Source organism: Tauraco erythrolophus, chromosome 4 (genome assembly GCF_009769465.1).
Source record: "Tauraco erythrolophus isolate bTauEry1 chromosome 4, bTauEry1.pri, whole genome shotgun sequence".
Lineage (NCBI taxonomy): Eukaryota > Metazoa > Chordata > Aves > Musophagiformes > Musophagidae > Tauraco > Tauraco erythrolophus.
In genome coordinates this window covers 88095794-88123527 of record NC_141468.1, presented here as the reverse complement: position 1 = coordinate 88123527, position 27734 = coordinate 88095794, and the positions used below count along the sequence as shown (strand labels likewise).

At 49.1% G+C, this 27734-nt stretch overlaps 1 protein-coding gene across 5 annotated transcripts; it reads left to right on the top strand.

Annotated features, from left to right (window-relative positions):
* The first annotated feature begins 959 nt into the window (after positions 1 to 959).
* On the top strand, positions 960 to 27169 carry FOXJ2 (forkhead box J2). 5 transcript variants are annotated; one of them, XM_086609688.1, is made up of 12 exons: positions 960 to 1325; positions 1791 to 1915; positions 16523 to 16875; positions 17397 to 17471; positions 19421 to 19489; positions 19858 to 19998; positions 20429 to 20627; positions 22448 to 22777; positions 23174 to 23275; positions 23742 to 23942; positions 24717 to 24815; positions 25384 to 27169. In XM_086609688.1, the coding sequence occupies exons 3-12, from the start codon at positions 16543 to 16545 to the stop codon at positions 25470 to 25472; spliced, it is 1638 nt and encodes a 545-aa protein (XP_086465814.1). In that variant the 5' UTR covers positions 960 to 1325; positions 1791 to 1915; positions 16523 to 16542; the 3' UTR covers positions 25473 to 27169. The 5 variants fall into 5 exon arrangements, with proteins under 5 accessions (XP_086465814.1, XP_086465813.1, XP_009978054.2 ...); XM_086609687.1 differs by having other exon boundaries at positions 1752 to 1915; XM_009979752.2 differs by lacking the exon at positions 960 to 1325 and having other exon boundaries at positions 1332 to 1915; positions 20432 to 20627.
* Positions 27170 to 27734: the final 565 nt, after the last annotated feature.

The window sequence follows — 27734 nt, the reverse complement described above, 5'->3', positions numbered from 1 at the left end:
CATCCCGATGGATACCGGGCGTGAGGAGAGACCACCGGGGATCCAGAGCGTAATTTTTTGGAGGTGGGAGAAGACTCTGGGCAAGGCGGGCTGGAGCAGCAGCCAACACGGGGCACCGGGGCGGCGAGCCCGACGGCGGTGGGGGCTGCCGGGCGCGGGCGGCCACCGGGGAGCGGTGCCCGCGGGGGGACGGGGCGCGGGTGACGATGAGCGCCGGGCCCGAGGGGTGAAGGCCCCGCGGCCGGCGGCCATCTCCGGGGTGAGCCGCGCCCCCGGGCCCGGGCGGCGCTGCCGGGGGAGCCGCGGCCCCCGCCGGTCCCCCCGCTCCGTCCGTCGGGCAGAGCCGGCGCGGCCCCCGCCGCGCAGCCGCGGCTCCCCCGACCGGCGCCTCCTTAACCCGGGGAGGCGGGGGCGGCCGCGGCCGGGGGGAGCCGGGGGAGGCGGAGCGGAGGCCGGGGCGGAGCCGGGGCCTGCAGTGGAAGCCGCAGCCCGGAGCAGCCGGAGCAGCAGCCGCGGGAGCGGCGGGGCCTGGAGAGACCCAGCGCCGCCCGGCCGGCGCCCCCCGCACCGGAGCCCGGGGAGCCCCCCGGGGGCGAAGCCGAGGCCCGGCGGAAGGCGGCGGAGGCGGCCGCTCAGCCCCGCGCAGGCCCGTGAGCCGCCGCGGCCTCCCGTGGTAGCCGGGCCCGGGCAAGAGGCGCTGGGGCCTGGGGGGAAGCCAGGGGCGGCCTCCGGGCAGCCGGGGCGGGGGGGGAGAGCCCCTGCCCGCCGCCCGCCGCCCCGTCCGCGGCGAGGGGACCCCGCGTTGGGCGGCCCCGGGAGCGGGGGGGGACGCCCCGGCGGCCGCTCGCTGGCGGGCCGGGGCGCAGGGCTCGTCCCTGCCCCGCTAGCCGGCCGCGGGCGGGCAGAGCCCCGCGGCGAGCCCCGGTGACCGTCGAGCCGCGGGTGTGCCGCTCCTCGAGGGGGAATAGGGCCTTCGGGAGCTCCGTCAGCGCCCGTGCGGGGGAGAGGCGTCCTCAGATCCCAGTTTCTGGGGGCTCTGGGAATAACCTTTGCCACCGGCCCCCCCTCTGCTGCCGAGGAAATTCCTCCCCCGGGCACAGGAGACGGCTCTTTCCCGACCGGATAGCGAGAACCCCCCCGCCCCGTGCCCGAGAGGGGCAGTGCCCAGGACAGAAATAAGCGGCAGCCCCAAATACCCACCTAGGGATTTTAATTATTTACTGCTCCGCCGGCAGCAGGGAGAGCAGAACAAGGGAGAGAAGGCAGAGGCGGATTTAGAGACTGTTCTTCCCTTTTCCAGTTGCTGTGAACCGCTGGAGATAAAGGTAATTTCCAATATTGGCCTCATCCTCTTTCATCCCAAGGAAGATTCCCTCGTCCCCTAATCCCGAGAGGGTTTTCTTCGGATATCCTGTGCAAGGCGAGAGGACACACCTCCCAGTTACAGGGAACAGAAAGGAAGGTTTTGCTGGTAGTATCCACAGAGATAGCAAGAATTTTGTCAGAGAAGGAGATTTGCCCACCCTTAAGGATATAAGGTGCACCTAGAGGAAAGAGAAGAGGGATTTACGGGTGGGGAGATTGGGGAGATTGATCCCTGAAATAATCTGACAATCAGTGAAAAAGCCGTCTCCCTGGGGAACACCCCTTCAGCAGTTAGCTGCCAAAGGGGAGAGAGGATCCCCATCGTGGGATAAACCCAGCAGTTTTAGGGGACTGATGATCCCAAATAGATTGTTTTGATACTCAAGATCCTGATTTCATCCACGGTCCCTTCGCCCTTCTTGAAGAAGCTCTTGGAGTAGCTGACAGCAACGCTCTGAGGATGGGTCTCAGAGAAGCAGTGTGAAGGGCAGCACCCCGGAAAGCAGCACTGAAGATAACCCACCTCCCTCCAGAAAATCTTCCGGACGGAGTGAGTGACCACATTATATCGCCTCGCTATTCCTAGCTGTCCTTCTCTTTCGCCTTCTGTCCTTGTTTTTCATGTCTCTCACTGTGTCTGCTTTCCTTTTCATCTTTTCTGTTTCTGAACCTCTGCCCAGCCTTCTTCTTCTGTATGTCTTCCTCCATCTCTCTCGTTTAGCTCCCGTATATGCCATATGGAATTTACCCGATTCTTTCCCTCGCTGTTTGGCTTATGGGAGACCTTAACCCATATTTAATTGTAAAAAAACCTCTCTGCCCTTTCCCTTTTACTTCCTTTCGCTGGGGTATTCATCCTCAGCTCAGCCCTTATCATCACTGGTGGGAAATTAATTTCTGTCATTTAGGGGTCATTGAGAAGGATAATACTGGCCAAAAAGTGGTGAGGAGACAGGAGCAGTGATTTGTAGTGCTCTTGTCCGTGGGGTTGGAGTGTCAGTTCTCCATGTGGGCCCTACTGTGCTGGTAACCGTGGGAATAAAATCATTGTGTGATGCAGACCTCGCTGTGCTTGGGAGCTGAACGCACGGATCCCAGTACGAGTACTTGGAGATGTGTCCCCTAAGGTACCCAGGGGCCGTGGGATGGGTTCTGGAAAGAGTGCCCTTGACAGTGAGTTCTGTGGTCCTCAGGGAGCTGGGAATGAAAGTCGTGACAGTGCTGGTGGAACCTGCTCTGAGAGCCAAAAGAAGCCATTCCGTTGCCACTAGTCTTCATCTGTGTTTTCTGCCGTGTTCAGGGACTGGGAATCCTACTGCAGGTGCTGTGGTGAGCCAAGCTGGCTGCTTTTTGTGAACGAGGCCGTTCATTTCCAGTCACAAATCAGTGTTCTGACACTAACCTAGTGATTTCCTGAGAAAATCAAGTCCGAGGGAGACTTCATCTCAAATAAAGCCGAAGCAGATTCCTATCGTGGAAGAATCGTGCCTAAGGATATCTCACCTGAGATATTCCTGTTCTCCAGTGAGATAAGAGTAAGGAAATGAAGATCAAAGGGTCCGTGGCCAGGACGGGGACCCCTCTGGAATCCATTTGGGAGCACAGTGGTTAACAGGAGAAGGAACTCCTTGGTGTAATTTGCTAGCAAGATCAGACAGAAGATGCCAGGTCCCTCCAAAGCCCCGTTTTGGCAGAGGATTTTGACAGTTACCCATAGGCTCAGAAGGTGCCTCTGTCTGCAGGAGGGCTGACCCACCAAGCGTGCAGATGTTCTGGGGGTACTGCGAGATGCCCTCCTACCTGTTGCCCTGCAGTTATGCAATCAGCCTGGTTCGAGCCCAGCGGTGTTATCTAGCACAAGGGAAGAGATAACAGAGGCATTCCGGCCTTTGGACGTTCCAGGGGGCAACTGACTTTTCGTGCTCTCCAAGCTGGTTCCCCTCACGCTGCCCCCTTCCTCGCAGTCATGACTTGACATTTTTCAAGTGCTCATGGCTCTGATGGATGCCAGGGCACTTTACAGCCACCCTGACAGAATTGTTGCTCTGCAACGATTACCTTTCTGGATATGAAACGCGTGGGTTTTTTTTTTTTTTTTTTTCCCTTCGTCGTTAATGATAAAGATTAAGATTTTTTATTTGCTGCCTGAGCTTTAAATATTCGTGACAGACACACGAGGCTGAAAGTCGTGTGCTGTAGAGGGATTGTTATTTATTTGTTAATTGCTGGCAGGTCATTGGGTGCTGACTTGGACGCATAAAATTAAGGCAATCTCTGCTCCGAAGATCTGGTAGTCTAAACCACAGCTATCCAAAAGCTAGGGCATACGGATAAATTAAGGGAGGGAGTAGTTTTTGGAGAGCATAGCTTTTCAGCGTGATCATCACACCAAAGGTATTTACATGGAATGTTTGTCACAGGCTAAAATGCAGCTTCCTCTGAGGTAAAATGCTGCAGCTGTTCTGCATCATTTATTTTATACAAAAGTATCCATAAAAGAAAAAGGGAGAGGTTTTTTTATCTTTATAAAAGTGCAAGGTACCTTATAGACACATTTAAATTCAAGTGCTGTGTCTTTAAGAGTTTACATTAAGAGTGTTAGACCTGAACGCCTAAATTAGACTTTAAAAACCACATTTCGGTACCAAAGTAAATAGCTTAAATCTCGTTAAGTGCCCAGGAGCGTAGAGTCGACTCCAACAGAAGCAACAAAGTCTTCACCGTTTGAGTAAGAGACACTTAGTTATGCGTGTAGGTGTTTGTAAATTTAAATTTGGACATTGGTGCTTCCAAGAGTTGACTTTTAAAGTCGAAGCCGTCTGATCCAGTCCTGTGTGAGCCCTGCTCCCATCCCAGAAATGTGTGTGTGGCATTTCTCAGGTCAATCCTTAAGTAAAATGAAATGAGAAGGTCTAGAGAGTTACGGGAAAAGGATTACGTTGGGGAAAGCTCAGGAGGTTATATTAATGTGTAAGTTCTGTAAGTTCTTGGGTTTTATCTTGAAATCTGGTTCTGCAGCAAGTTTCTAGGATACAATAAGGAGTCAGAAAAGTCGGAAAGAAATAGAATAAGCAGTTCGATGGGTTTGGATATAACTTCCCAGTCCAAGCCAGGGTTGTGACTACTGTAGAACTTCCCTCACCCCTGTGAAAATGCAGCTGAATGCCAGTGTCTCTGGAGAAGTTTTTCCTTAGCCCAGAGGTACAGGTGTCTTTGCTTCCTACCTCCTCTAAACTCCGGCTGACCTTCATACAGTGGGAGATGCAGTCTGCATCGCGGCGTGGATCTTTGGCCCTTGGCAAGTGTCAGAAAGGAGGTATGGATAATAGCAACTGGGATACGGACAGCTGTCCCTCAAGAGCAGGACCGAGTGATCATCTCATCTTACGCAGCTGTCAGACAGGAGTCACATCTTGGTCGTTAGTAACTGAAAGATGCACTGCTTTTGGGCTCGTTTTTCCATTTGCTTCTCCCAACCTCGGGTAGAATTGTAACCAGTGACTTTCACACCGCACCCTCTGTGTTTCGTCGTGCTCCGTTTTGCAGAATCTGTTGATGAGCAATGCTTCAGAATTGAAACTTTAAAAAAAAATGTTGTTTCTAGCATTTTTCGGTCTGGAAGACAACTTTGAAAATACGAGTAGTGCCCAGATCGATGAACAGCCTGAAACGCTACCTCTGAAATGTTCGACCTCTCCAGTTGTGTTAACTCTGAAGCCTAAAGAAAACGTTTAAATCTGTGCATTGCTGGCTGTTTCACATCGTGTTATTTTAGCAAGAATATCCAGTTGACGCGTTCAACCTCCAAATGCTCATCATCTTGGTAGGAGTCAGTATTGCAACTTGCTATCTATTCTGCTGCTGTTTCCTTCTTCCTTCTCCGGGATGTGTAGTGAACTTAAAAATCTGTGCTGTGTTTCTGCCTTGTACTCATGTTTTCCACCTTTCAAGGCCCTCTGCGTATCGCTGAGAGCAAGCACGCTGCAGTATGTTTTCACAATTAATTAGTGGCAAATTTTCATTCTAAGTTTGAAATGAAAATGCAAATGTTGGGAATGTTTCCAAATCCGGAGAACTCACAGCAGGGTTTAGGAGTGATTTAATGTTGTCTCCTGAGGTGCTCTGCCAAGATTTGGACCAGACTGTCTTTTATCCTTCTGTCTTTGACCTGCCCCATCCTCTGCCCCACCCTATCATGTCTCCAAGGTAGACGAGGCACGGATTTTGCTGGTTCCCGACCTTTGGGAAGCTTTTCCCAAATCCCGCCCCGGGCTTCCCAGCACGGTGCCACAGTCAGGTTCCTCTCCTGCACCTTTAAGGCCCAGCATGTTTCCACCCCACCTCCTTCTTGACTCTCATTTCCTCCTACACCCCACTCCTCCTCCCAGTTCGCTCTACACTGCTCTTTGCAGCTCGTTTTCCATGCTGCCCCTTTGGCCTTCTGTCCTGTGGTCCTACAACCGCCGCTGCTCTCCGCATCAAGCAGGCATCCCTCCCCTCCTCTTCCTCTCCAGGACCGTTTGCTGGCAGTAATCCTTCTTACTGTGTCTCCCAGGCTCCGCTCTTGCTTCCACACCTGCATCTTGACCTGCTCTTGGTCTGGCTTTCATTAGATTACGTGCTTGTGGACACACCGCCTGTTTTGTCCGAGGTTATGTCAAAAACTTGTTCTTTTTTACCACTATGTAATAAATCCAGTGTTGTTCCTCTGAAAATAGCCAGTTCTGCTGGGTTGGGGAATGGCGCCTCGTCTCCGTCATCCAACTCATTCATTCTCCCACCCTTCCCTCTCCCCTGCCCCCTTCTCTTCCTTAGGAGCAGCTGGATTTTAGTTCGTTAGAGTCAAAAGCCCTTTATTACATTCTCTGGTTCCTTCCAGCCCTTCAGGATCTTGGAATTGAGAGGTGGGATGAGCAGTTTCTGCAAGGCTCAGGACCTCGTGCCTCGTCTCTCTAAGCTGGTCAGTTTGCTTGACGTGAAGTCAAGAAATAAGGGAACGTGTGTTCTTTTTTGGCCCTTTTTTATGTATAAGAGAGACTGAGTAATGAGGGAGAGGGGGAGATGATGAGTGAGAGCTTTTATACCTCGAGGAAAAAAAATATTTGCTTTTTTGTTTTTTACAATTAGCAATTCAAATTTTGTTTATGCTCTCTGCCATATAAAGACTGTGGCTGATTATAGCAGAAATATGTAATTACTGCTTAAAGTTCAAATCTGAATAATTGGGAAGGAATCTGAACTTTTTGTGGTCGCAAATTAAAGGAGCAAAGTTTCTGAATTCTCAGTTTCCCCCCAAAAAACTCTTTGTTAAGTAAAACCCAAACAAATTTCCCTCCCCATCAGGAACTTGCAGAGAAAAATAAACAAGCTGCTAAAATAGTTACCTCTGGAATTCCCTTTATCTCTACCTGAACAAAGCAGGCAGACTTGGAAAGCAGAGAACTGGGAGACCCGTGTTCTCTGTGTGGTTCTGCTCCTCCGTTTGTCCTGGAATAGGTTATTGATCCTTGGTAAGGGTTCCAAAGGATGACCAACACTTTACAAAGGCTGGCTGTTCTTCTTCCTGTTGATCACCTGAATTACGACGCGATATTGAACTCGAAACCTCTACGTGCCACTTTTTGTGGCGTTGAGAAGCAGTGAGAGCGTGATGCCCCAGTTAATTTTTATTTCATGGAAGGACCCGTGGCTCCAGAACGGAGAGATCCTGCACCATGTCTGCAGCCTAGAACTGTTTTTTAAGTTAACTCAAGTACAGATATTCTGACTCCCTTGAAGCTTCTCCTGAGATCTCTAATGACCTTTTCTTGGCCAGGTCTCAGGGTCTCTATTCCATCTTCATCCTTCTTGGCTTCCCTGCTGTTTTTGACACTTGATCATGCCCGCTCTTGAAATCTTGTCCTCCCTTGACTTTTGTGTCAGTATTTTCCTGGTTTCCCTCCTACCGTTCTAGCCATTCATTCACTAGCTTCTGCACAAAGCTGTTTACCTTCCTCCTCTGATTTTTTTCATGGGTTAGACACAAAGACCCACCTCTGGTGTCCTCTCTTTGCTTTTCTTTACCTCCTTCGTGCCAGGGATATTAAATTATGCAACTTGGCATACTACCATAGCATCTTTTTTGAACGATTCGCTTCAAGTTTAAGACTGCTGAGGCCAAGATAGAACTCCAGAAAGCTCCTTTGAGATTTCCCTTTGTTTCCTGCTTTCCCCTGTTGCGAGCCTCCACAGTTGGGCTTGTAACATGGATTTTCTCACACTCTTATTGCTCTAGTCATCCAGGGCAGGGGTTCATCTTCAGTTTCATGGCCTGAATCTCCTGCTTCTTTCTTAATATCTCCTTGGGTGACCCTTATGCTTTCTCCTTCGTTTCCCACCTTGATTACTGCTGGTTGCTCTTGCCGGCCTCTGACAATTGTGTTACTTTCTCGTCTTGTTAAAAACACAATTACTGAAGCCATCCTCCTGGCGTGTGTTCTCAACGTGTTGCCATCTCCTCCTTGACAAGACTGTTCGTTGGCTGTCAGCCACCACGTAAGGTTCCAGCTCCTTGTGCTCACTCGGAGGGGCCTTCACATTTATGCTTCTCCCTTATCTGTCACTGTCCTCTGCTCTGCCAGCAACACGAGTGTGACATTGTGCTTTTCCGTTTCTTGCGTGAGCATCTCTTCACGTTCTTCCTCAGCTGACTCATACCTTGATGCACACCGGAAAATTGCTAGCCAGTAGAGGCCAGACATACTAGAAACTACTTATTTGCATATTTGAAAATTATTCAAAAGACTGATGCTCACAGGTAGTTCTCTTATGACACATACCCTCCTCTCTCTGGCTTCTTTGGTAATGAAGGATGGTTACAAAAGTAAATAAAGCCAAGACACAACATCTCAAAGGCTAGGAAGGTCAAGGTTGGAGCAGAATGATATTTGCTCGCAGTTGCAAGGTGGCACCTTTGGCCAGTGTGTGTGCGTGGAAGAAAGGAGCTTCTGCCAGTATCTGTAAGGAAATGAACAGGAGATGTAGTTTGTGGATGACACACAAAATGGAGCATTTGATGAGTAGGATGAAGAAAGCCAAGTAGCAATACTGGTGTTTTAAGACAGAAGAAACTGGTTAATGGGTGCGTGTTCCTCGCTGGTGTGGTTCTGAACACTCTTAAACTTCAAGCTTGGTACAAATCTCTCCAAGTGGTGAGCCTGGCTAGGGATTGTCAGGTGTTTTGCCTCCTGGAAGACAGTTCAGCCAGTTTAGTTCAGAATAACAGCTAACAGAATGGTGAAAAGGAATTATGTTAAAACAGTGGTTGAGACCTAATTTATGAGCTTCACACACTATTACTGGATTCTTCTGATCGTTCTCCAACTTCAATTTCAGCTGCATTTTGCTTCCAAACTCTTCTTTAACAGGCTTTTCTGCAGCCCTTTGGTAATGTTAACTCCAGGAGCATGTGCCATGAGGTATCTGACCCATTTCCTTATTTTCTGTGGGTTCAGTACGTCGTTCTTGCTAGTGCTTGATACCCATTTCCACAGGCGGGACGGAATGGGTTGTGGCTTGTTTCAGCAGCTACTGCAGCCTTCGTATTGACTAATCTGTTTTCAGTGGTTCAGCCTCGGGTGAACAGGTTCTGACCACTTGCAGTCAGATTTTCGTTTTCCCTGTAAACGGGCTGGTATTCCTTTAGCCCTGGGAGCTCTCTCACATAGAAGCTTTGTCGTGTTGCTGTTATTAAACTGCAAGGTTGACAGTCATTTTTCACTGACAGACCCATTTTTTTTTTAATTGGAATAAGAATACAGTTTTCATTCGTAAGTGCACGTTGCATTCTTTTAACCTGGGTTTCTGTACCTGTCTTTGCAACGACGCGGAGATCTTCTGAGCCACCTACTCTGCATGCTGATCTGCTTGTGGTGGTGTCTCTCGTTTTGGAGACAATCCGAGTGTCATAGCAGTGTTGCGTATCCCGTACGGAAGGTGTGCCACTGGATGTGATTTGGATAGGGAGCTACAATTGAAGCCCTTCTTTTCAACCCGGGTGCTCCTGCAAGGCTGTGGGAGGTACCTGCTCTTAGATGCAGTTTCTCTACCACAGACTTCATGGTTTCCAAGGGAAAATTTCCTTCCAGATACGTGCTCGTAAATTTGAATTATTCCAAAAACAATACCCGATACCTTTCTCAGTGTAAGAGTAGTTGTTCTGTTAATATTCCTGAAGCAAATGCCAAAGATTTCTCTTGCCTGCCTTGGCATGTGTTTAGAATTACAGTTCCTCCTTGCCATGGTAAAATATCGCGTGGCGGTGCCGCGGGTGGAGGGATGCTGTAGAGACATTTCTGCCCTGCTGATGATGTATTTTCCTTGTGCTTCTTCAAAGTGCTTGGTTTACTTTTGACTTCAGATCTGTTCTCGAGAGGGGTGTCATGGGACATTTGGCTTATTATTAGAATAAATCTCTTGTAGTAGTCTTAGTACAAAGAAAATAATTTTCGGCTCAAAAGTATTTTAGGCTCACCAGTATTCTCAGTGTCATTTGCTGGTTTTGACGGGTGTTACGTGTTCCCCACTTGCACTTAGCAGCACCGTGTATAAGCAAACTAATCTTAACTTTGAACGCGTATTTTCAGACTGTCTGAGGGGGCTCTGCAATGTTCGTGTCGTATTTTTGCTGCACGTTTGTACAGCAGGCAAGAAGAATGTTTGATTAGTTGGTCTTATTAAAATCCAGCAAGGCATTAGCTGTGCCTGATCCTGTCCTTTTATGCCTGTAAAGATACTGTCTCCCTTGGCGTGAGAATGTTTCAGACTTTGGCTGTAATGCCATCTGTTGATAAGTTTAAATAAGCAGGCAGGTTTTGTAAACTATGCCATTTTGTCAGTTTTGTACGAAATTAGTCCGTAATTGCTTTTGGAATTGGATCCTGATGGGCTTCCAACAGGAGGGTTTTGGTGACTTTATAGTTCCCCCGAGACTTGGTGCTCCGTTAGTACGAAGAGTGCACGTGTGGTTGGGGCTGTTCATTCACTAAATTAAAAATGCAAAATTATATCCCGCTTGTGCGCCTTTCACAAAATGGAGGAGTTGAAAGGTCCTGTGTTGGAATGTGCTATTATGATATTTGTGTAATTAGTAACTATTATGAAAACAAATTTGTGTTTATTTTTCCTCAAGACTTAATATGAACCTTATGTTGTTGAGATTTCCGTTTGCTAAAGGAAAACCGTATCTGCATATAAAATTAATTATAACGAAACAATTAGTCCAGTGATTTGTATTAAGCTATACATGGTCTGAAAGTTTTCAGCTGCCTCTCACTTTGGTTTTTCAGTGCCGTCTTAGCGTGTTGTGTTGTAACTTTTAGCAAATTTCCAGTTCGGGATGCCATAATTCCTATTCCACCTGTGTTCTTTCACACAAAGTAGCATCCAAAGGAACATCCAGAGGAACATCCAAAGCCTCTCCGTCTCGCACACGGAGCAGTTCCAAGTGGGAGAATGGAGCCGGAGCAGCGTGACATGGACGGGCGCAGGCGGTGACGATCCATGTTCCTGTAGGTGATACCACGCTGTGGGCTCATAGGTGACAGGAGCTTCCTTTGGTCGAATTCCTTTTTCCTTTGGTCAAATTCCTTTTTCCTTTGCCCCAGGGACTGGTTTTCCTCCTTCCCTGTGGCACTGCAGATGGAAGTGGACTTCCAAACTGCAGTGCTTTTCTTTTGGTTCGCTGATCCGCTAATGTGACCTTTCAGGTAAAGTCTCATTTTATGAATGATCCCGAGAAGCCTCTCTCTTCCTTCTGGATTTGATTCCAGAAACATAAACGTTTCCTGAAGGCTTCTCACAAGTAGTTACTGAAATGATGGATAACCATTTCAGACCATGCAGGTAATCAGTATCCTTTTTTTCTAATTTCTTACATGAAACAAACATCTCTCCATGAGAGTGCTTGCTCAGAGAAGGTAAGATTTTGAAGTGTTTTGTTCCTGCCCTCTTAGTTCACACCCCCTTATTTTTGAGGGAAAGCACATGTCCTAAAATGGCAAATTTCTCTTCCTGCCAGAGTTAGCAAAATTGATTCTTTTCCCCTTTCTGTATTGGTGTAAGAATACGGGTTTCTTGCATGTGTAATTTACACAAGTGTGTCAAAATAGCCTTTTTCCATCAAAGTAGAAGCACTCTGTTCCTCCATCCATCTGGTATTCTTATGTGTTACTGTTCTTCCTTACTATTTGAGGCAGTTTCCTTTAACTGACATCGCACTCACCTTTCTGTTCCAGAAGAGTTGCAGTGAAAGGGTGCTTTTTTCCCCAGTTTGTTGTTTGCTACACACCTTAGAAGCTAGGTGTGTATCTCGGTGTAGTAGCTGAGGATTGTTAGTTAGCTCTCTGGATCTGTGTTTTGGGCACCTCAGTAGGGATGGCCTTATTTTGGTAGGTGTCCTACAGCAACATCTGTTTTCCAGTCCTGGTATGTACGTAGCAGTCATCTTGGCTGAGAGCAAGCTTTTGTAAAATAGTGGGTCCTCAGTCGTGCGGTGGGGATGGTACTGTTGGACAGACAGAAGGTTGGCTTGAATTTTTAGCCTGAGGGTCGATTTGCTGTTTGCAAATATTCAAAGTAAGGCAGTAGCTTTCCTGGAAAGCTGTAGTGAAGTGTTACTGGTCTCAAGGGAATTAGTGGTTATTACAAGGGATTCAATGCTAGGCTTTTCTCTAATGATTAATGCATTTTTTTCTTACGAACTGGACAGATTCTCATCTGTTTAATTGTAGTTTTGGATCAGGGCTGTCATTGTTGTGTCTCTCTGACCTGTGTTGACTTCGGGTTGTACTGGAACTAGTTGGTGCTTGAGAAATGAAGCCTCTGCAGTCAATTTCCAGCTGGTGGTGGTGGCTGTGACTTGGCTACCTTACTCCTGGTTTTTAAAGTCAGCCAAATACAGATACCATTCACCATGTAAAATGGGAGATTATGAAGTCTGGTCTTTGACTTTCTGTTTGCTTCTTCAAGGTTAATTCTGGCTTGTTAACGTGGTAGGATTTTTTTTTTTAACACCCTTTATTTCAGTTCAATGTGTTTGTTAGTCATTGGTATTTTTTTTGCATTGTTTGAGTGGGATCAAAAGAGAAGAGTTTGAAAGAAGATTTGCCAGGCAATAAACTGGGAAGGGAAAGTTGGAAGAGTCATCAGCTGCTCTGGTTTGGCTGCAGTCTCATTTTATCATACCATTAAGCAGTGTCAAGCTGGTGTGCTGTTTGGATCAGGTGAATGAGATATGCAGCACAAATTATAGCAAGTATTACTGTCAGAGTAAGTATTATTTCAAATGATTTAGTAGTCAATTACATCAAATTATTTTGCACTGACGGTGATCTGGAATTGCCACCTTACCTGAGGTTTGACTACGCCTGCTTATTGCAGATCCCATATTACGAGGATACAGGTTTATAAATCCAGTAACATGATCAAGTTCAAACTTGGAAGAAAAAAAATCTTATTCCACTGCTTTGAGATTTCCCATGTGATCGCTAGTGGGTCTGAGTCTTTGCTTTCTGTCCTAAATTACTGACTAGCACATAGGTTCTTACAGAGCTGCTGTATTTTACTGAAAAGTCGTTCTTTCAGCCCTGGGTGATGAGTACATATGTATACACAGAACCTTTTTATTTTAAGTTTTGGGATTTTGTTTTCTTGTCAAAGATTTTTATAAACCAGGGAATTAAAATGCTCAGATTCTTAGTGTGAGCGTGACATGCCCCAATTCTAACCTTGCTTGTCTCCCTGACAAGTGTGTTTTACACAAACACACAAAAGCTTGTTGTGTGGTTTGACCCTGGCTGACAACTAATCCCCACTGTGGGGATGGGGGAGAGAATCAGCAGAGTGAAAGTGAGAAAAGTCGTGGGTTGAGATAAAAACAGTTTAAATAGGTAAAGCAAGAGCTGCGCACAAGCAAACAAAACAAGGAATTCATTCACCCCTTCCCATGGACAGGCAGGTGTTCAGCCATCCCCAGGGCTCCACCACACCTAAGGTGACTTGGGAAGGCAGATGCCATCACTCTGAAGGCCCCCCCATCCCTCTTCTTCCTCAGCTTTATACACTGAGCCTGACATCACACGGTCTGGAATATCCCTTGGGTCGGTCGGGCTCAGCTGTCCCAGCTGTGTCCCCTCCCAGCTCCTCGTGCACCCTCAGCTCCTCGCTGTGGGGTGGGGTGGGCTGAGGAGCAGCAAAGCCCTGGCTCTGGGTGAGCACTGCTCAGCAGTGGCTAAAACATCTCTCTGTTCATCCCAAATACTCCACTGACATATCCCAGTAAACCTGGAGCTCTGCGAAAACTGTAGTGTTTTCCTCTGCTTCTGGTGTTTCAGATTGGTATCTTACTCTGCCGTAGGCTTTTGTAACATTTTCTTGATTTCTGTGCTTGTCTTTTTTTTTTTTTTTTTTTTTTAAAAAAAGGTGGGGGCGGCCGGGAAATTTGTATTTATTTTACTTTGGATTTGTATTGTTCGCACAACCGATATTTCATAATGGTTTAACATGCATATGATAAGCAGCAGTAATTTGTTCTCTGATTGCACAGTGGAAATGAAAATTTATATGAGGCACGCTGGCAAAATTATGCATTCAAGTGATTATTGAGCTCATGTTAGTTTTGAATGCTACTTTTAGGGAGGGCTGTACCTGTAAAGTTACCGTGCAAATGGATACCTCCGTGGTCTGGATAAAAATATATTGTTGCTTTTCCTTTGTATGATTCAGGAAGGGATAGCGCTGCTTTTTAAAAAATCAGAAATGTTTGAGATGAGGTCGGTTCAGCCAAAAAGAGCTGTAGGAGTTCACTAAACAGCAGCTGGAGGAGAGTGGGAGATGGAAGCCGCTCCGATCGCCTGGTTAGCCGCGTCGCCGCAGGCAAGTCGGTAGCCGTTGGGCTTTCCCTTTCCTCCACAGGCAGAAAAAACGTTTCCATTCGCTACGGACGCCGCAGTGCCGCAGCGTCACTTCTCGGCCCGCGCGTGCACGCGAGCCGTGGTGTTGACGGCGATGAGGAGGGGTTTTCCGAGCCTTCCGAGCCGCCCTCCCGGTGCTTGGGGATGGGTTGTGTCGGGGGCGGTGTAGGCGTTTGGGTCCTGCGAGGTGTGATGAGCACACGCACGGAACCCTTCCTTTTCCTGCATGGCAACGCGGCGTCGGAGCGCGGATTCCCGGCCGCTGTTGTGAAGGGAGAGGCTGCGGCGGAGCGCCGGGGCATCCGCCTCCGGGTCTGCGCAGCCACACGGTGCTATTGTCCAACACCCGTTTTTAGGAGTGTGTAACCTAAAATGGGGGTCTCCCTGCCTCAGCCGAGCCACGCAGCCGAGTGATGGGTGTGCTGGGAGGTGGCTGCCGGTGAGTCCTTCCTGAGCAGCATGTTGGTGCCGGGCTGCTCTCCCTGACCGCGTGTGCGCGTGGTTAATTTGTCACACGAGCGTGCTCAGAAAATACGTGCCTGGACGTTCGTGCGTTTCGTAGCGTGCTCAAAGGCAGCAGCGTCAAATCCTCTGGAAAGATGGATTTCAAACGGAAGATGCAGAAGCTGCAGCCCTTGGAGGCATCGATCCTTCTCTTCATGCAAAGAGTAAGTGCGGAGCAGGGCAGGCTGTGGCCATGGAAACTCAGCCGCCTCCGTCCAGGCTGCTCCGGGTGTAGCCATGCAGCCAGTTAGGAAGGAGAAGGATGAACTTTGTGCTGCCTCGACTACTACAAAAAGCAGCGTCCAAGTTTGTGTGCCAAGTGTGCAAATCCGTACGAGTTCGTGCTGCTAAATACTTTCTTCATATAAAATAATTGTCAAGTAGAAAGCCCTGGCTCCAAGTGCTCGCCATGTTGGGCAGGTGTGTTTTATTTTTATGAGGGGAAACATATAATATTTACGAGAGGAAAGATCTCGAGTCTGTTTCCACCCTGTGGCAAACTTGTTGTGTAAGTTTGGACAAGTAACTTTTTTTCTTGTGTCTCCGATTTGGGGAAAGTACTTGCCTGGTGTATTGTGAATTAAGCAAGATTTAATTCAATAAAGCGATATGTATATTTATGAGAAATGGGTTACGGTAGGCAAAGCTTTAACTATTATGAGCTTAATATAGTCTGTTCCACCTCGACATGGTAGCTGTAATTATCTATATATAGTATTATGCATGATCTTGGTGTTTTAAAATGAGATATGTAATCCTAGCTCTAAGCGATAGGATTCATTATAATGTCACCTGATGCAAAAAGAGAGGCGAGGCCTTAGAGAGAAATTAATTTCCCCCCAAATTAAGAGAGTCACAGTCCTGACTTTTCCAGATGATCTAGTTAAACTGTGGTTTGTGTATGGCATGAAGGAGCATTCCCCTTTAGCTATGATTTTCCTCTTACCTGATGCAGTAACCCTACTGGGTCACAGGTAGTCCTGGTGAAGGGTCCCAAGGTCACATCGCTTACGGAGTGAAGGAGTCAATGTGATACAGCTGCTGAAAAGGCTTTGCTTCCTTGGAGCAGATCTCAGTTCTTTACCTGGGAACAGATGGGATGCTCTGGGTAAGACTCTCCCGGCAATGTTGCCATCAGCACTGTCCCAGCTGCCATCAGCAGGGATGGTCCCCCAGAGACAGTCGTAGGCCTTCTTGGATGGTTCTGTCCAGCCGTGCATAAGGTGTGTGAAGCAGGATGATGTTCCTGCAGGGATTTGTGACGGGGAGAGGCGGAGGAGGAATCCAAATGGTTGTTTCTGTTCTCAGGGTTCTGTTCTCCACAGGGACTGGAGAGGATTTGCAGAGGGACTGGAGGGACTTGGAGAGGGACTTTACAAGGGCATGTAGTCATAGGACAAGGAGTAATAGCTTTAAACTGAAAGAGGGGAGATTTAGATAAGATCTAAGGAAGAAATTCTTCCCTCTGAGGGTGGTGAGGCACTGGGACAGGTTGTCTAGAGAAGTTGTGGCTGCCCTATCCCTGGAAGTGTTCAGGGCCGGGTTGGATGAGGCTTTGGGCAACCTGGTGTAGTGGAGGGTTTCCCTGCCCATGGCAGGGGGTTTGGAACTGGATGATCTTTGAGGTCCCTTCCAACCCAAACCATTCTGTGATTCTATGACTCAATCTCAGGAGTTCCCTTTCTGCTCCTTTATCCTCACAGATACTTCTGCTTCCAGCATCATGGCCTCAGACCTGGAAAGCAGCCTCACTTCGATAGACTGGCTCCCACAACTTACCTTAAGGGCAACTATTGAAAAATTAGGGGGTTCCTCCCAAGCAGGACCTCCAGGGGCTGCCCGAAAGTGTCCCCCAGGCTCCCCGACAGATCCCAACGCCACGCTGAGTAAGGATGAGGCTGCAGTGCACCAGGACGGGAAGCCACGTTACAGCTACGCCACTCTGATCACATACGCCATCAACTCGTCACCTGCCAAGAAGATGACGCTTAGTGAGATCTACCGCTGGATCTGCGACAACTTTCCCTACTACAAAAATGCTGGCATTGGTTGGAAGGTGAGGTCTGGCATCACTAAAGTACCCTTTTTGTCTAATTACAGGACTTATTTTCTTAATTCTGTGCAAAATAGCCTCACTGAGCAAAATAAAAAGACAGATGTGAAACTAAGTTGACCAACTGCAGAAAATGCAGAGCCAGAGGTCCCGTTGTCTCTGAGAATTTTGTATGCGTTTGGTGGCCCCTTAAGAAGGAGCATGCAAAAAACCCACCACCAAGCAGGAAAAACAAACCAAAACACTCCCACAAAACCCACATCCCTGCCAACCTTTGTGTCACGCTGATGCTGTTTTCCTTGCACCTTCTGTAGACACATAGGTGGTTCAGCCCCATATTATTAATCCCAGTCTATCCCTCTACTTTCCACAGCTGCTGTTCTGCTCCGTTTTGGGTACATGTAGTAAGCTTTGGCTTTGGAGTACTCCCCATCCTCCTATTTTCTGTACCCGCTCCTGGGCACGCTGGGAAGGCTGTGTGTTTTTGTGGTAGCACTTACCTGTACCTCTTCCTCTCTCGTCAGAACTCCATTCGTCACAACCTCTCCCTGAATAAGTGTTTTCGGAAGGTGCCTCGGCCGAGAGATGATCCGGGGAAGGTAAGAGATCTGCACGCTCCTGGGCAAGCAATTTAAAACTGCAGGGAATAAGCCGGGGTTTCCCTTTCTAACTCAGGGCTGGAATTTGAAACCTAAAGTGTGGGCAAAAATGGAAGCAGTAGTAAGATTTACTGCAGTGCTTTGGCTGAAGCACTTGCTTAAAGGGAACCTGTAAAGGGGCTTTCATGGTTTTAGCAATTATTTTTCTTACCTGTGATTTTTAGTTGGCTTCAAAGATACTGGAAGAAGGAAAAATGGGGTTGAATGTACTTTATTAGTTTTGTTTCTTTTTCTTCTTTCTGTGTGAAACGTGGGTCTAGTCCAGCCTGGTCTGTTCTGAGAGGTGGGAGTGGCTGCTGGTGAACGGCAGGACTGGGATGGGACAGCGTGGGTATCGTGGAGGCAAGGTCCGTGGAAGTGAGAGCCGAACCACTACCTGTTCAGACAGGGGAAAAAAGTCACCATCAGACAATTCAAATCTGTAGAAATCATTTACAAGTAAAACTCCAGGATTTAGGAATTTGTTGGCTCAGTAAGGGCTGATAAAGCTCCGTTAGTATATACAGATTGTAAAGGGGACTTGCTAGCAAAACTGAGACTTGGCATCTTGGCATGCAGGTGGTATTGCTGTTAAAAAACCCCAAAGAAACAAGCAGAAGGAGATGGTGGGCACAAGGAGCTCTGTATTTAGACAGAAACATTGTCTCTTCCTCCCCGCCATCCCAAAGTTGCCAGAAAGGGCCACTTGCTCAGGCCTTTTATTTCAGGTTATATTTAAAGGACTAAGTGGTGCTCAGTTGGCATCTATAAATGGAAGTAGTATATCTTTGAAGATGGCTGCTCCAAAATACCATTGATTCTATGGCTTATTCCAGGAAATCCTGGCTGACTTCGGTGTATATGTTTGCCAGTGTTCATTGGCATGTCGGGCTGGGTTGGTAATGAAAACCTGTCCCGTGCTTGTCACTGATTATTCAGATTTGGAGGTTAAAATGAGCTAAATCACACTCTCGAGTTCTCTTTGTACTCGTTCAGAAAACAACAGACAGAATTACAGACTGTTTCACGTCGGAAGGGACCTCTGGAGGTCAACACACACCCTTGCCCCTCTCCCAGACAGGGACCGTTAGACTGGGTTTTTGAGGTCTTCGTTAAGTTTTGAGTATCTCCAAGGATGGAGATACCACAACTGGGCACTTTTTCCAGTGCTGCACCACCGTCATTGTGCAGAAATTTTTCTTTGTATCTGATTGTAATTTCCCTTGCTGTAACTTGTGTTTGTTGCTTCTTATTCTTGCGTTTTTGAGAAGAGTTTGATTCTGTCTTCTTTATCATCTCCTTACACAGTTGAAGACAGTGGTTAGATCCCCTGAGCCTTCTTTTGCCCAGGCTAGACAGATCCCTCTGGGTGAACTGCTTGTACATCGTGTGGTTTAGTTCCTAACCATCATGGTGGCCCCTCTTTGGGTGCACTCCAGCATTTCAGTGTCTGTCTTGCACTGGGAACCCCCCAAACGGGCACAGTACTCAAACTGGAGTCTCCCAAGCGTGGAAAAAGAGCGATCCTTCTAGCACTCTGTGCCCAGTCTGAACATTGAGTTGGTTCTCATCAGTCAGTAACAAATTCACGTTGTGAGGAGGGTACCGAAGGGGGTGTGCAGGCCCAGAAGAGTTGGCCTAGCTTGGATCACAACATCCTCTGCTTTTCTTGGTGTCCTGTCTCGGAGTGATGGAAACGTGGAGCGTTCTGCCTTCCACCAGTAGCACAGCACCTCATTGTTCAGTACAACCCGATGGAAGAGAGGAATCTCTTTCCAACACCTGGGACGCGGTTGTCCGATGTTCTGGAGGGTAGTCCTTGTGGTCCCAGTGTTGAGTTGGTGCCAGTGACCTCCTGTTTCAGGAAGCTCTGATTTAACCATGCATTGACCAGTGGCTCTTCTTTCCAGGGCTCTTATTGGACAATAGATACGTGTCCAGATATATCTCGCAAGAGACGGCATCCTCCAGATGATGATGTGAGTGTCGTTCGTTCCAGACAGTGTGGAGCAGGAGGGGGAATTCCCTTCTTGTTCCAAGGAGTCCTTCCAGCACCAGACTGTGGTATCGTTTTGGGGGTGGGCTGTACAACTGGGGAGCCAAAGGCTGGGACTGAGCGCACTGGCATGGATGTCCTGCCGCTTGTCGTCGGTGCTGCTGTTCGGTAGCCAAGTCGATCGTGTTGGAAGTCCTTTCTCCTGCCTCCCCAGTGGCTGAGGCCCAGTCCTCCTCTCTTCTAAGCCGTGAGCTTCTGCAGCGGGGGGGCTGGCTTCCCATCTGCAGTTTCACTTCTCCATCTGTTTTTGATTTCTGCTCCTTTCCTTTTCCCTTTCTTCCCCATCCGCAGATACCACAAGACTCCCCAGAGCAAGAGGCAAGTAAAAGCCCCCGAGGGGCTGTGCCAGTCAGCACAGAAGCCTCTCTGCCACCTGAGGCCACCCCCCAGCTGTCGCTCCAGAGCACCACTCCCATTGCCAACTACAGCCAGGTGAGCAGCAGGATGAAGGGTGGAAGCCTTACGGTGGGGGGGAAAAGGAGAGGGGGGAGCGTGTGAATGGAAAAGCAAAGTGATGAGAAGAGAGGGAATTGTGAAAACAGTGATAGAGAGGCAAAAATAAAAAGAATGGAAGAAGCTGGAATTTGGGAGATGGAAAAAAAGGAGGAAGTGAATTTTAACGAAGGGTTGGGTAGGATAAAGGCATAATGCTGTTAGATAGCTGAAGAAAAGGCCGGGGGCAGTGTGCTGCAGAGGGAGGGTGGTGCTTGATTTTCCTGAAGGAAAATGGCATTTGGGAAGATTTGGTGGGAGATGAGATATGGGATATCAGCGCATGTCCTACCTGTATCCAGTCTCTGGATCCCTGTCTCAAGGTACAAAGCCTAGCACAAGCTGAAGACCTTACTTCTGCCTCTCTCAGCAGGGTGCAGGGCCCGTGGATGTGACCTCTACCGTGGCAGGGGGGCAGGGCCGTGATGGGGCAGATGTGCCACCCCCGCTGTACAGTGCCAACCATGACTTCAAGTTCTCCTACTCCGAGATCAACTTCCAGGACCTTAGCTGGTCCTTCCGAAACCTCTACAAATCCATGCTGGAGAAATCATCTTCCTCTCAGCACGGTGAGTAACTGTGTGCGTCATGTGGGGTGGGCAGGTGTCTGCCCACACAGTCTTGTCCACTGATCTATCCTTGGTATCTCTCCCATCTTTCCTCGTTTAGGAGCCTGTACAAACAGACTTTCCTTCTTTGGCATGCTGTAATTAGTCCTGCCAGGAGCAGATAAGAAATCTGCATGTCCTTTATCTCTTGCTCCCCCTAGTTTTCTTAGAATAAAGAGGATAACGATTTAAAAATACCTTGTGTTGGTACAGAAGCGAATACTAAAATGGTAGAAGCTTAGAGAAACGAAGTCCTGAAGAAAAGCGTGCCGGAGAAGTATTTACAATCTGTCAGGCTAGAAACCGTTGTGGCATGTGGAGTTTCTCTGAAAGGAGAGTGGAAAGTCTCCGTTGCTCAGGTCTGTTAAAACTAGGATTGTACAAGGCCTTGGAGAGTTGTGGATTGAGAGGACAGAGGAGAGAACCTGCGACCCCGTTCATAGGTGGCACATCTGGGACTGGGGAAGCAGCCACCAGAGGGCAGAACCGCTGTAGGGAGGAGGTGGGGTGTCCACGGAGACCCTTCAGCTGTCGTTCCTGCCTTTAAACGCTCTTCAAAATATAAGAAATATATTATTGGATGAGCCTCTCACCTCTGCTGTCAGCCACCGCACAGTGCGGGCAAAGTTTGCTACTCCAGGAGGAGGCTCTTGACTTGTAGCTTCAGTGGAATAAAAATTTCTTACTTTTACTGCTTTCATCGTGCTGGCACTTGAGATTGCTGGTGGGAGCCTGTTGCGTGAGGTGATGTAGAATGAACAAGCTACAAAAAGGTAGACAAGAACCTCGACTCGGTCTGTGCCTCTGTACAAGGTTAGCAGCGGTCTGTTTTTTTTTCTCCCCAAGTCTTCAGCTGTGAAGTAGTGTAGGAAAACTTGCAGTTTCTGAGAAAATTTTGTGGGACACTTTTGAGTCAGGGTGGCAGCATTCATCCTTTTGCTCCGTCGCAGTAGTAGGATGTTCTAAGGATTGACTTTGGATCTAGTGAAGAACTGAGGCTTGCTTGCGGGTGGTCAGGAAGGGCACTGAAAGTAAGAAATGGGAAGCTCAAGTTAGTCCATGGGATGCCCTTCACGGTGATTTTTTCCAGAGGTTCTACTATGTAAGGGGAGAATGAACTGGGGATGCAGCCGTAAGAGATGTGCTGAGCTCCTGCTGTGGGGAAGAATGGAAAACACCTGATGCTTTTGCACGTAGGGGATGCCTGAAATACAAGAGGATAGAAACACTCTTGATGAGTCAGGAGGAATGACAGTAACAAAGGAGTGTGATGTGCTCGGTGTAAAAAAAGCAGTAGAACGTGTGACCTCTAATGATCTGTGTGAGAAAAATTGTGAAGGTTCCCGACCGGGCTGCTTGTGAGACAGGAACTGAAGAGAGCTTTTGGAAGAAGCAAGTCACATTTATCAAGTTATCTGTTTCCTAAGTATTTTGTTTGAAGTTTGCTTAATGGTTGTTTCTAGGAGAACTACACGTGCGTGAAATTTCAGGAGAGTGTGGGTTACTTTGGTAAATATGGGAAAAATCCAGGGAGGAATTCAAGTGCCTGACTCTGTACTAGGAGTTGAAATCCTGCTGGGGCTTTGTTGTAGAGCCTCGAACAGGATTTGGAGCACAGCAGGGGCATGACTGTGCAGGTGAGTTGTTGGCAGCCTGCAGAGGGCACTCCAAAAGCTTCCTAAATAGCAGAACTGGCAGTGTGAACTTGGAGCTGGAAGAGTTAAGCAGAGGTCTGATCCAGGCAGCTCTTAGAGCCCCCTTCTCTTTCTCTTACTCGGCAGGTTTCTCTTCTCTCCTTGGTGACATGCAGCCCTCCAACCACAACTACTACATGTACCAGCAGCAGCAGCAGCAAGGCCCCTCATCAGTGGGTGCTGCTCCCCCACTCCACACTCCAACCCCAGACGGTTGCCCATCCCAAGGGGGAAAGCAGCAGGGTGGTGAAGGCTATGGCCCTCCACCGGTGATGTCCATGCACCCCCCGCCGATGCAGCATGGAGGCTACCACCAGCACCAGCAACACCACCCGCACTCCCACCCGCAGCAGCAGCCACATCAGCACCAGCAGCAGCAGCAGCAGTCGCAGGCTTCAATCAACAGTGCTGGCTTTGGTGAGCCAGAGCTGATGGAAAGAACAGCTGGGGAAAAGGGAGCAGAGAGGAGCCTCCGGACAGAAATTCCACGCGCCAGCTTTCCCTAAGTAGTGCCTACGTTGTGTGTGGAAATAGGGCAAAAGCCAGTTATGATTGAAATCTGAGAGGGAAATTGCTTTCTTAATGAAGGAAAGGAGGATACATCCATGGTGGGTTTGGGATTCTGTTTAGGATGCAGGATAAAGTCGGGGCTAAGTGAACAAGCAGGCGCCATCGCTGGTCTTCCAAGGCAGAAAGGATTTCTGGCCACTGTAGCATCAGGATATTTGGTGAAGAGGGGCAATGACTTTATATTGAGGAATGGAGGGAAAGGGTGGTCTGTACTGGAATAATCTTGTCCCCATTTCATTCCAGCATTTCCCCCTGATTGGTGCTCCAACATTGATTCCCTGAAGGAAAGCTTCAAGATGGTAAACCGGCTGAACTGGTCTAGCATTGAGCACTCCCAATTCTCAGGTCAGTGCTGGCCCAGTGACCAGGTGTAGTGACTCCGTGACGGGGGCTGTACTCTGGAATACGTGAGCGCTGTGCCGGGATCTCTTTTTCACTGTAACCACGTCAAGTCCGTGGGTTTCTCAGTGACTCAACTCTCCTGTTGGTAAAATGAAGCATCCTGCTTCATGGGCTCTGTCAAAGAGCCTAAACCACTTGAACTCGGCAAGAATTCGGGGCAGGGGGAATTAATTCCTAAAAGGATGTCAGAAAGCTAACTGAGAATTTTCCCACCTACTCTTCCCTCCCCTGCCTGAGTCAGTGAGACAGTATCCTAGATATGGAGCTCTCCAGGATTTTGGTGACAGGTTTGAAGCAATGAGGTTGGGTTTGTGGGGAGAAGGCAGGATTTGGCAGTAGAAGACAAACGATTTGCAGGGAAGACCACTGTGGAAGTGCTGTCTTTGACGTTATCCTTTGTCCCCCGCAGAGCTGATGGAGAGTCTGCGCCAGGCTGAGCGGAAGAACTGGACGCTGGATCAACACCATATTGCCAACCTCTGTGACTCCCTTAATCACTTCCTCACCCAGACTGGTCAGCTCCCTCATCTGGTTGGCCCACAGCAGCCCCCCCGAATCTCTGATTCGTGTGCCCTGAACAGTGGCAAACAGGAGCAGTCCATGAACCAAGGTAATAAGGAAGGAGACTAAAATGACGTGTAAATGAAGGCCCAGTTCCATGATATCCTGAACCACTTGGTCCTTGCCAGGAAACATAGCACCGAGCAACTCAGGGCTGGGCTGTCAGAGCTGTTGGTAGCAACTCGGCTTCCTCTGGCTGCAGAGAGTTAGGATGTCCTGTGTCTGTGGCCCAGATGGACCGTTACTATGCGATGTGTAGCATTCACAGGGAACCTCTCCAGGCAGAAATACATTTAAAAGGTGAACCCAAAAAAGGAGAAAGGGGTGGTGGTTTTTGTAGGTGACCAGCAGAAAGGACTGGCAAGGTAGAGGGGTTGCTGTTCCAGATGGCAGGAGCTGTAGAGAAGAAAGCTCTTGCACCCATGTTGGAGAGATGCTCAGTGCTGACTGGACAAGGAGTAGGAGGATGTGCTCTGAGGAGAGCACAGAGGATATCATGGTCTTGATACGACTGTGATGGTGTGTATCATCTAGTACTGAACTAGGTGGATGGTACTGAGCCAGCTTGTGGTGTTTCTGGATGAAAACTTTCTCCTTTTACAATAGTAGAGAAACTCCTGCTGGTTCCCAGAACAAGATCCCTGACCAAGCTATAGCTTGCAGTTAGGACCCAACCGCTGAACATCTCCTCAGTATCCCGTGGGTCTGAGTGAGTTGCTGTGTGGCTCAGCTGCCACCCAGTCAGGGCCAAGACAGCTGACCAGAACATTAACAGGTGGTTTTTTTTTGTTTTGTTTTGTTTTTTATTCCTTTCCTTTCACAGTGAACTCCTATGGTCAGCCCCAGCCTCCCCATCTTTTCTCCGGGCCATCTCCTATGTACCAGATTTCCACCCAGGACTCTCCAGGGTATAATCGCCCAGGTAAGGGGTGACATTAAGGCGTATTATGTCAAGGAACATTAAAGAACTGGTTCCCGAGCCCTGTGTGCATTCCTCCCAAAGCACCTACTAATCAAATGGAGCACTGAGAGTAGAGAGGGAGCCTGGAGTGCAAGGGACCCTCCGTTTAGGGCTCTGCCGTAGCTCTGGCAAGGTTTAGGATTTCAGTGGCCTGATTTCGTTCACTTCACATGAATAGTCTTCTAGCTCAGCCTCACCGTTGGTTGTTTGAAGGCAACTTTCCGTGAGGAGCTTCTGTTGATGTAGTCGTTTTCCGCGCTGTCGGCAGTCAGCCGTAAGGAAAGTTAAGGAGGCTGGAACTTAACCTCTGCAGAAGCTGCTGTGTGGGATTTCACAGCAGACGTTGGTAGGTGCTGTCCAACAGGGAGAACGTCAAGCCAGTAGTGTTCTCGCTTGTCCCACTGTTGGAAAGGAGAAGGCCCGAACCCCTTATGCCTCTTTTTGCCCGAGGGCCCGCTGTGGAAAAGCATGAGGTGTTTTGTTCTAACCGTTCTCTTCCCTTTCTCTTTTTTTCTTGTTCTCGGCTCAGCTCACCACCTGGTCCCTCGGCCTCCAGGGCCTCCTCCAGGCGCCAACGAGGAAATCCCCGATGATTTCGACTGGGACTTGATCACTTAGCGAGTAACAGACTCGACAGCCCGTCCTTTGTGAGGGACGCGGGAGGGGAGGGGACGTGGGGCGCACGGTGCCAGCACCACCCTCCCCAGCCTCCCTGCCTTGCCTGTATATAGATATATATTCTCTATCTCCGCCAGAGAAGCCACCGCAAGATGCTGCCGAAGATAATCCTTCCTTGCGTCCTGTTTTACCTTTTTTTCTTCTTTTGTTTATTATTATTATTGTTATTATTATTATTATTATTACCGATAATTGAGCACAGCCCTCCCCCTCCTCTGGTGGCCTCCGACGCGTGTCGCGTGGCGCCCTGCGGAGGGCGGGAAGACGGGTCCTCGGTGCCATGAAAAGACCTCGGAAGGCCGAATCCTCGAGTGCATCTTTCTCTGCCTCCGTCATTTTGCGTTTAACAATCCCTCTTTCCCTTCAAGGTGGCCGGTGAATCTGTCGTATTGGCTACTGGAGTGAGAGAGCCTAGTGGACCCTGGGAGCCTGTAGTTATGTTGTTTTGTAAATGTCGTAAAGGTCGGGGGGCTAAAGCGACGCCCAAGGGGTGATCTGAGCTCTGTGAACTTTGTTGCGCCAGCAGGAAAAGCGGGAAAAGAAGTCGAGTTCCCAAGTACAAAGAGAGGGAAATCCCCGAGGTGGGGAGAGCCGAGCCGAGCTGGGAGGGTGGACCCGGGTCTGGAGACAGGAGATAGTTATTCCAGCAGCGGGTTTCGGGCCGCGGTGCCATCTGTGAGGGCTGAGGGAGATTTCCAGGGAATCCTGATCCCGCGCTCCCGTCGCAGTCTCCGGGTGAAGCCTGTGTGCTCGTCACGTCGCAGCAGCAGTCCGGGGTGTCCGTGTGATCCAGCAAATGCTGCTCCCCACAGCTTTTACTTTCACCCCCCGCCCCTTCAAGCCCTTCTCCAAAATACGTGGTGAGGCTCTCGCTTGCATACGCAAATGGGGAAGTTTTCTCCCATCAGTACTGGTTACTCGGCCCTCCGCCCCTCGGATTTCCTGGGAGACTCCTTGCCTGTGGTTTGAGAGTGCCGGCAGCAGGACTGTGGTTGTGTAGGTGCAAATTCTCGGTCAGTGGGGTCCCGCCGTGTGAACGGGGCCGATGGTGGGAAGAGGGAGCTGCTGCTCCGAGTGGAGGTGGACTGGGGGGCTCCTGGTCAAGGGGCTGGACCCTCTGGTCGAGTAACTGGGAGGCCCTCCCCAGTGGTTTTTGTAAGAGGTGCATTACAAGAGAGAGGATGAAGTGGGGCGGATTTTTAAACCGAGTTTGAGTGTAAAAGGGAGGAAGGTGGGTCAGACCCGTTGCAGTTCAGCTGGGGAGGTGATGGAGTCTGGAGTAAATCCCAAAGGATAAGTTTTGTCAGCCCTTGCAAATCAGGAAGGTGGAAGAGGTGCGGGAGCAGGAGTGAGCGTGGCGATGCCTCCTCCCCAAAGCTGTGTCCTGCGTTCCCCTTTTTTCTGGTAGAGCTCTGTTCGGTCCAACTTCTTTTGTTTCCTCATGTTTTGGAACGCCTCTCCCTGGCAAAGGGAACCAGGACGGGAATAAACCACCACGGCCGCTCGGCAGACCCGGGGCAGGGGAAGTAGTAACCTCTACTGTGCAGGAAGGCGGGGAACTAGCATTGCTTTTTCAATTTGCTGTAGGGATAAACCAGTTGGATCTTTGTCAGGGAAGTGGACAGAGTCTCATTGTAATGGGGGGGGTGGGGGCATTTTTGTTTCTTTTTTTTTTTTTTTTTTTCTTTTTTAAGTGTGTGTTTTTTGGGGGGGGGGGGGAGTTCGTCATTGAGTGTTTCCAAGAGACATGAGGAATCCCAGACGACTTCAGCGTGTTGTCTCCGCTGCCTCGGGATGGGAACGATACAGCTTGGAAGCACGTGCGATGAGTTTCCGCGGAACGTGGCACCAGAGACAACCGGGAGAGATGGTAGGTGCCAGGTAGCGCTTGGCAGAGGGTGTTACTGAGCACCGGCCCTGCGGACGCCCGAAAACATCACCGGGAGAAAACCAAACCAAGATGGCTCCTTCTGCGTATCCAAGTGCTCCTCATTTGCATATTTGCCTCATTTGCGTATTAAGTTGCGCCTCGTTTGCATATGTAAATACATGCCGGTCAGTGTGCAAATTAGCCTCGTTCCTCACTCGTGGTGTTAGTGCGTGGGAAGGCGTGGGGTGGGCACGGAGCTCGGCCGGAGCGGGATGGCAGCCGGCGTTCCGAGGGGCTCCGGCGCGGCCCCCCACGCTTTGTGTCGGTGGTCA

Excerpts from the sequence above, each read along its gene's own strand:
- FOXJ2 (XM_086609688.1), top strand. The coding sequence starts at position 16,543 with ATGGCCTCAGACCTGGAAAGCAGCCTCACTTCGATAGACTGGCTCCCA. Across the intron at positions 16,876-17,396 it reads ATGCTGGCATTGGTTGGAAG|AACTCCATTCGTCACAACCT; the intron begins GTGAGGTCTGGC and ends CTCTCTCGTCAG. Across the intron at positions 24,816-25,383 it reads TCCAGGGTATAATCGCCCAG|CTCACCACCTGGTCCCTCGG; the intron begins GTAAGGGGTGAC and ends TTCTCGGCTCAG.